Here is a 9327-nt window from a genome sequence, read left to right as displayed (position 1 = left end):
GTTCTGGGAAGATGTTTGCGGGCAAGAAAACCGAAACAAGAGGCCGTGCTGTTGGGCAAAGTCCTTAAAAGCATGGTTGTCAAATTCACCACCCAAGTCACATTGGAATGTTTTAATATGACGGTTAAATTGGGTGAGAATCATTCTATGAAATTTGGTAAAGGTTGGGAAGGTTTCTGATTTATATTTAAGTGGGTATGCCCATATAAAGTGTGAAAAGTTGTCAATCAAGACCATGTAATATTTATATCCGGTTGTACTGGCAATGGGTGAAGTCCACAAGTCACAATGAATGATATCAAACRGGGTAAAGGTAAAAGAATTAGATTCATAAAAAGGTAAACGTTTGCTGTTGGATAATCGACAAGAATTGCAAACAATGGAAGCATGATTTTTATTACATGAAAAATTAAAACGACGACTAAGAAGGTCTAAGACTTGAGCGCCAKGATGTCCAAGTCGATCATGCCAAGGTAAGGAGGTAGATGTGAGTGAGCAGGCTTGAGGCGGAAGTGTTGGTGGCGTAACTGGATAAAGATTGCCCGTGCTATTGTGGCGGGACAGGAGACGTCCCGTTTTGAGGTCCTTCAAGGAAAAACCAAAGGGATCGAAGTCAATAGAAACATTATTGTCACGGGTAAACTTACGAACAGACAAAAGGTTTTTGATGATTTGAGGACTGTAAAGAATATTTGGTAAAACATAGTTATTGTTGTAAATGGGAAGAAAACCAGTACCGGACCCCGCAATAGGTAAAACATTGCCATTACCAACAAGAATTTTCGTGTGAACAGGAAAAGAATTAGGATGTTGGATCATACCTCGGTTGGCAGTGACATGTTGCTCAGCACCGGTGTCGAAGTAGTAGTTGGGATCCGTGTAGTTCAACTGCATGGTATTGAAGGYAGCACTTAAATCAGAAGGATTCAATGCGTCAAACCCGGTGAAAGCTGGRTGTTGGGTGTTGCCAAAKTGACCCGGAGGAGGGAAGCCTGCATAGTTAGCCGATGGGGTCGTGGACGGGTATTGCGGTGGTTGATTGGGTTTCCATGTGGTTTGTGTAGGGTAAGGGCAAGGTGGAGTGTTCCACCAAGCCCATTGGGGGTAAGAGTTATTCTGAAACGCCCAATTAGATTGAGAGTTTCGGTTCCCACGTCCACGTCCTCGGCCCCGGTATTGCTRCCCGCGACCCYTGCCTCGGCCACGGTATTGAGACTGTGGCTGTTGAGAGGTATTGCTGTTGATCGGAGCGGACTGCTGTTGGATCAGAGTAGGGGCAGGAGCTGCGGGAGTGATAAGAACTGATGAGGATTGTTGTTTCCGGGCTTCAAGACGTATCACCTCGTCGGTAAGCATGGTACGGGCCAGATCCCAATCGGCATCTTGGGAGTTGATCAACGATGCTGTAGTATCAAATTCGGGGGATAAACCTCGAACAAGCTGTAATACAAGRCGCTTCTCGGGAACTGGGTGGCCAACATCAACTAGCTGGTTGGCCAAATCTTTGAGTTGTTGACAATAATCTTCCACCGAATTACAGGCAGCAAGTGTGAGATTGACAAATCGGGTTTCCAGGGCTGCGGCTTTGGCTTGCTTGTTGCTTAAGAAAATCTTTTCGAGTTTGAGCCAGGTGGTACGTGCAGATGCTTCAGTGTCAAGAACTCGAACAAGAAGATCGTCAGAAATAGTACTGTAGATCCATTGAGAAACAAGGGCATCTAACTCCTTCCAAGATTCATAGGAGGGATCTGTGTTGGTTGGGGCAGGTGTATCAACGAGATGATCCAAGACTTTGTAGGCGATGGCGTGAAACCTAAAGAGTTTCACCCAAGAGGAGTATGTGACTTTAGACCCGTCTAACGTGCGGATCTTGGTCTGAATGTTTGAAACCGAATAGGCGGGGTGGAGAGATTTGGCAGAAGAACTGTATTCGGGTTTGTCATCTGACTTTGTCATGGTGTTAGATCAGACCCGAAGGGTTGGGATGAGAAGAGGAAGAAAAAAAGAAAAAAAAATTATGACCTGAAATTTCTTTAGGCAACGGCTACAGGTTGTTGCTTCATCGGTTCAATATTCGTCTTGGATTTCTGATCAGAAAAATCTTCCATGTATGTAAAGAACCGAATCAGAGGTGCCGTGCAAAACCCTAGCCTCAACCGATTTCAGTATCGGTTGAAATCAATCAAAGATTCCGAGGTGATTAACGATGTCGTACGACAATGTGGAGATCGAAGACATGGAGTGGAACGAGGAGCTTAAGTCCTTCACGTATCCCTGCCCCTGTGGAGATCTGTTTCAGATTACAAAAGACGAGTTGAAGATGGGTGAAGAGATCGCTCTGATACCATAAAAGTTTCTGTGGTATATGTTTTTCTCTGTGNAGTGACCCGGAGGAGGGAAGCCTGCATAGTTAGCCGATGGGATCGTGGACGGGTATTGTGGTGGTTGATTAGGTTTCCATGTGGTTTGTGTAGGGTAAGGGCAAGGTGGAGTGTTCCACCAAGCCCATTGGGGGTAAGAGTTATTCTGAAATGCCCAATTAGATTGAGAGTTTCGGTTCCCACGTCCACGTCCTCTGCCACGGTATTGAGACTGTGGCTGTTGAGAGGTATTGCTACTGTTCGGAGCGGACTGCTGTTGGATCAGAGTAGGGGCAGGAGCTGCGGGAGTGACAAGAACTGATGAGGATTGTTGTTTCCGGCCTTCAAGACGTATCACCTCGTCGGTAAGCATGGTAAGGGCCAGATCCCAATCGGCATCCTGGGAGTTGATCAACCATGCTGTAGTATCAAATTCGGGGGATAAACCTCGAACAAGCTGTAATACAAGACGCTTCTTGGGAACCGGTTTGGCCAATATCAACTAGCTGGTTGGCCAAATCTTTGAGTTGTTGACAATAATCTTCCACCGAATTACAGGCAGCAAGTGTGAGATTGACAAATCGGGTTTCCAGGGCTGCGGCTTTGGCTTGCTTGTTGCTTAAGAAAATCTTTTCGAGTTTGAGCCAGGTGGTACGTGCAGATGCTTCAGTGTCAAGAACTCGAACAAGAAGATCGTCAGAAATAGTACTGTAGATCCATTGAGAAACAAGGGCATCTAACTCCTTCCAAGATTCATAGGAGGGATCTGTGTTGGTTGGGGCAGGTGTATCAACGAGATGATCCAAGACTTTGTAGGCGATGGCGTGAAACCTAAAGAGTTTCACCCAAGAGGAGTATGTGACTTTAGACCCGTCTAACGTGCGGATCTTGGTCTGAATGTTTGAAACCGAATAGGCGGGGTGGAGAGATTTGGCAGAAGAACTGTATTCGGGTTTGTCATCTGACTTTGTCATGGTGTTAGATCAGACCCGAAGGGTTGGGATGAGAAGAGGAAGAAAAAAAAAATTATGACCTGAAATTTCTTTAGGCAACGGCTACAGGTTGTTGCTTCATCGGTTCAATATTCGTCTTGGATTTCTGATCAGAAAAAATCTTCCATGTATGTAAAGAACCGAATCAGAGGTGCCGTGCAAAACCCTAGCCTCAACCGATTTCAGTATCGGGTGAAATCAATCAAAGATTCCGAGGTGATTAACGATGTCGTACGACAATGTGGAGATCGAAGACATGGAGTGGAACGAGGAGCTTAAGTCCTTCACGTATCCCTGCCCCTGTGGAGATCTGTTTCAGATTACAAAAGACGAGTTGAAGATGGGTGAAGAGATCGCTCTGATACCATAAAAGTTTCTGTGGTATATGTTTTTCTCTGTGSTGATACAATARGCAGGAGTCCCTTAAATAGGGGAAGAAACCTATGTATATCCTACCACTAAATTAGGAATAGATATATCTAAGAATTACAGATAATTATAAACATTACAAAGTTGTCAAAACTAGTCCCTGTAAATATGTTGGCTAAGAGTAATCATTTAGTCAAATATTCACGTATAAATTACCTTGGGTAATAACCAGGATCTGGTTATCACACCAACTACAAAAATATATATAATCAAGCCTAACGTTTGCCCAACAATTGACAACCCAACTACAAAAATATATATAATCAAGCCTAACGTTTACCACATCAACTGAGAAAAAAAATTATAATAGATGATGCCATGCTGTTTCCAGATTCCTTAAACATTAATAGCAAGCTAACTTTGAACTTAATTCCCTGACAAAAAAGGGATTTATGTAAACAAATTACATAACGATACCCAGGAATCATATTCAATTTGACTGAATAATTTTCTCCACAATCCATCTATGTATAAAGTTACATGGGGACGAAATCACAGTATAACATGCCAATAATCTCAATTACCTAATCAACTTTCCAAGAAAATTCATCATAGACAATGCTATTCTGTTTCCATATTCCTAAAACATTTAAAGGAATACAATCAAACAAATCACCCACTGATATGCAGGAATGTTATTCAATTTGATTAAATCTTCAACTTTCCAAGAAAATTCATCATAGACAATGCTATTCTGTTTCTAGATTTGGCTTATTTTTCCATAAGATCTAGTTCCATTTCCTTCTTTTTTTCATTCTCTCTCTCTCTAGGGTTTCCTGAATTTCTTTTAGATTTGTCCAAAATCTTGTATAAATAAACTGATATACAAATGAATGTATCCAAATATGCTATAATTATCATTAAGTGGAAGATCTGATCTTAATTTCTTGTGAAAATATTTACAGCATGGCCCAAATCATCGACAGATATTTGAAAGAAACTGGTTCTCGTATTCCCGAGCACAATAACAGGGTAAAATCTTGGATTAAGTTCAGTTTTTAATAACTGGAAACCCGATAATTAAAGATTTAATTGATTTTTTCTTGAGCTCAATAACAGGGTAAAATTTTGTGTTTAAGGGTAAATAATATAACATACAAATTTGAAGACGGTGAGCACGGTGAAGATGGTGAGCAACGCGGTGGTCGGCGACGGTGAGCACGGCGGTGGTCGGCGACGGTGAAGAAGGGTGAGGACGGCGGTGGTCGGTATCTCTCTCTCTCTCTCGATCGCGACGATGTGCAAGCTCTCTCTCTCTCTCTCTCTCTCTCTCTCTCTCTCTCTCTCTCTCTCTCTCGGTCTGGACTGTTAGTAAGGATGAACAGAAATGAAAACGATGGAGGCTTAACCTAGTATTTCATAAAGATAATCAGCGACGGAATCAATCCGTCGCAAAAAATTACTTTTAAGTTTTTATTATTTAATTAATTAAATTATTTTTTTAATTAAGTTTTTATTATTTTTATAGGAAAAATAGGAAAATCCCTCGCTGATCCCTCGCTGATCAGCGAGGGATCGGCGAGGGAATATGATTTTTGCCAATTCCCTCGTTAATCCCTCGCTGATTTGCGAGGGATCAGCGAGGGAAATGGCAAAAAACATTTCCCCTCGCAGATTAGCGAGGGAATTGGCAAAAATCATATTCCCTCGCTGATCCCTCGCTGATCTGTGAGGGATCAGCGAGGGAATTGACAAAAAAAACATTTCCCTCGCTGATCCCTCGCAGATCAGCGAGGGAATTGTCATATTTTTTTTTATCAGGGCTTAACCCATTTAACTGGGCTTTGTTCGGTTTTATTGGACCTTAATCTATTTACGGGATATATTGAGTTTATCGGGATTTAATGAACTTTATTCAGTTTTATTTGACATTGTTTGGTTTAATGGCCTTTTATGGGCTTTATTCGGTTTTATTTGGCCCAAATAAAACCCATTAAGTCCCAACCAAACCGAATAAAAACCATTAAGGCTCAAATAAAACCGAATAAAGCTCATTAAGGCCCAATAAAACCGAATAAATCTCATTAAAGCCCATTAAGGCCCAATAAACCGAATAAATCTCATTAAGACCCAATAAAATCGAATAAAGTTCCTTAAGGCCCAATAAAGCCTAATAAAACCGACTCGACGAGTATATAAACATCAATCCAATCGTGGTTACAACCACCACACATCTATATATATCGTGCATACATGTGTATATATACATATATATAACAATTACAACATTGTGTAAACATATATATATATATATATATATAAAACACGGGGTGACGGGTATATATATTTATAACACATGCACATGTGTGCATATAATACAAATCGCGGTTAGCAACCACAACATATGTATATATATATATATATATACAAACAACACATATACATGCATACATACGACATCAACATATAAAAATATGTACATATAACACATAAAAATGAGAAAATAGGAAAAATAGAAAAATCCCTCGCAGATCAGCGAGGGATCTGCGAGGGAAAGTGAATTTGGTCATTTCCCTCGCTGATCCCTCGCTGATCTGCGAGGGAAATTTCATATTTTCTTATTTTCTTGAATTTTATGTGTTATATTTTTATATTCAGGTATCGTATATATATATATATATATATATATATATGCATGTGTTATAAGTATATATACCCGTTAGCCCGTGTTATATACATATATGTTTACACGACGTTGTATGTGTTATATGTATATATACCCGTCGCTCAATTATGTATACACATATATACACGATGTGTACTGGTTGCTAACCACGATTGGATGGATGAATATATGTTTAAACGTATGTGTATATGTGAATGTATAGACAGTGTGTGTGTATGTGTGTGTGTGTTTGTTATATGCAGATTTATATGGTTTTATTGGCCTTAACCCATTTAACTAGGCTTTATTCGATTTTATTGGGCCTTAATCTATTTACCGGGCTTCATTGAGTTTATCGGGCTTTAATGAACTTTATTTAGTTTTATTTGACTTTATTTGGTTTATTGGGCCTTCATGGGTTTTATTGGGCTTAATCAGCTTTATTAATTAATTTTTGTAATAATCTAATAAATAATTTATAAGTAATTAAATTAGTAGTTATAAAATTAACAAAATGGAAAATATCATTTTCCCTCACGACGGGTATATATACTTATAACACATGCACATATCGCGGTTAGCAACCACAACATATATATATATATATATATATACACACACACACACACAAACAACACATGACATGCATACATACGATATCAACACATAAAAATATGTACATATAACACATAAAAATGAGACAATAGGAAAAATAGAAAAATCCCTCGCTGATCCCTCGCAGATCAGCGAGGGATCAGCAAGGGAATGTGAATTTTGTCAATTCCCTTGCTGATCCCTCGCTGATCTGCGAGAGATCATCGAGGGATTCTGAATTTTGTTATTTCCCTCGCTGATCCCTCGCTGATCTGCGAAGGATCAGCGAGGGAATTTGTAGAAGAAGTTTCCCTCGCAAATCAGCGAGGGATCAGCGAGGGAATGAGTTTTTTTGGCAATTCCCTCGCTGATCCCTCGCTGATCTGCGAGGGAAACTTTCCCTCGCTGATATTCGTCGCTGATACTTGGTTTTCTAGTAGTGTTCATGTGGTCCCTTCATCTCTTACTTTGATATTATCTGAGATTCACACATGGGATACATAAGCTTTAAGCTTAGTGAGAATTATGCTTTAATGAAGAAATAATCTTTTATAAAATATATCATTTTTAGTGCATGAATACTAAATAAATACACTTCGATCCCATATCATGCATAAATAATGTTGATATATAAAACCGCTTCCGTAAGAACATCATTTGGACATTATATTTTAGTATGAGATCTCATATGTGTAAGTATGACAAACGTTCTCAATATGATCCTAGATCCTTGGGATTCCGCAAAGGATCTTCTCCCTGGGCTTCCATGGAGGATCTCTCCCCTAAGGTCCATTTGCATGATGTCCTCCATTCTTATACCCTGTTGGATATCTAACATGACCATACTTTCACATGCATAAAACTTTTCGTAGATCACATGTACAAAATACATGTATTTCTTATAAAATTCATTATAGACATAACATTATCTCATGCAAGGTAAACTTATCAAAACATCATTTCAAAATATTCATCATGCATGAAAGCATTTAGCACATGTGTATCGTAGTAAATCTCATAATATACTTTCCTAGATTGCTTAACCCAGTGCTTGTTTTACCACCATAACTTGGATGTTGATTTTTCCACCGTAACTTGAATGTAATTCTGTAATTTTTCTTTTGTATTTTTGTGTGTCTTTTATAAAATAAAACGTGTATGCCTAAATAGTAATAGGGGAAGCACGAAGTCTCAATTTTTAGAGCGAGTCATTGCATTTGATGACGGTGTACACCGTCTTTTGCTTTCCTTGCTTAACATTTGAACCAAGTTCTCTCTCTCTCTGTCTATATATATATGTATGTATATATGTATATGTATGTATATATATATATATATATATATATATATTATGGGGCATAATCAAATTTGAACTCCATATATTGTGATAATCGTGATAACTGTTACTTTGAGATATTGTTTTACATTTTTTTTAATCTAAAGTTAGGATCTAAGGTATTGATTAACATATATTTGTTTCACGTTGTGTATATTTCATATGTGCTAGCTTCACACTGTTTTACATGTAATTTTTTTTCACAAACACGTAAAAAAATTCACATTCTGAAACAAAAACATGTAAAAACAAACACATTGTAAACAAATATACGTTAAACAATACATTAAATCATAACCTTACATTAAAAAAATAATAATGTGAGATTGTAGTGCCCCAGGTCCCAGGTTTTGCATATACTCATGTATTTCATGTAACAAGAAATATAAATTTACACATTCGGTCCCAAATATAATAAAAGCTATATTAAAAAAGTAGCTACCAAATTTTTTCCTTCTCAAAATCTCTTTATTCAAAACTTGAACTTATAGGCAACATGCAAGTACAAATTACATCACATTAACCCAAATATCCACATGCAGACAATTATATAATTTCTTCATAAATTCCATTTCCCTTAACATCTGATTATCTAACCTGTAATGCATCATTTAGAACAAAAAAATAAAATAAGGGTTAGACCGAAAGGTCTAGTGAGAATTCTCTTTTTGTCTGCTATTACAGGGTGAATAATCACCAAACACATTTATAAACTCATGTTTGTAAAAATAACAAATATACAACTTTATGATATAACAAACTTCTTTGTCGCATTTAAAAGATGAGATATTACCAATTTCTCACATCAAGTAACTCAATAACTCATTTAACACATTCTGATATAACTCATCACATCAAATAAATCAAAATGTTAATGAATTCAATTCTGATTTCAATGTTAGAACTATCACGGATGTTTCACCATTTATCTCAGTTAACCTGCCAACTATCGCCGATGCGCCGCCATCTATTGCAATTAACCTACCAACTATCGCGGATGTCCCGCCATCT

General features: G+C 38.2%; 2 protein-coding genes across 2 annotated transcripts; one reads left to right on the top strand and one right to left on the bottom strand.

Annotated features, from left to right (window-relative positions):
- Positions 1-2295: 2295 nt before the first annotated feature.
- On the bottom strand, positions 2296-3334 carry LOC112506240. Its single transcript, XM_025110256.1, has 2 exons — positions 2827-3334; positions 2296-2780 (listed from the first exon to the last, which is right to left on the bottom strand). Exons 1-2 carry the CDS (start codon positions 3332-3334, stop codon positions 2296-2298), a joined length of 993 nt encoding a protein of 330 aa, XP_024966024.1.
- A 165-nt stretch (positions 3335-3499) lies between these two features.
- On the top strand, positions 3500-3889 carry LOC112508191 (DPH3 homolog). Its single transcript, XM_025112976.1, has one exon. It carries the CDS (start codon positions 3579-3581, stop codon positions 3720-3722), a length of 144 nt encoding a protein of 47 aa, XP_024968744.1. The 5' UTR covers positions 3500-3578; the 3' UTR covers positions 3723-3889.
- The last annotated feature ends 5438 nt before the right edge of the window (positions 3890-9327 follow it).

Source organism: Cynara cardunculus, assembly GCF_001531365.2.
Source record: "Cynara cardunculus var. scolymus isolate 2C chromosome LG 2, CcrdV1, whole genome shotgun sequence".
Taxonomy (NCBI): Eukaryota; Viridiplantae; Streptophyta; class Magnoliopsida; order Asterales; family Asteraceae; genus Cynara; species Cynara cardunculus.
Note: the sequence above shows the minus strand (reverse complement) of the source record. Positions and strands in the feature narration are given on the sequence as shown.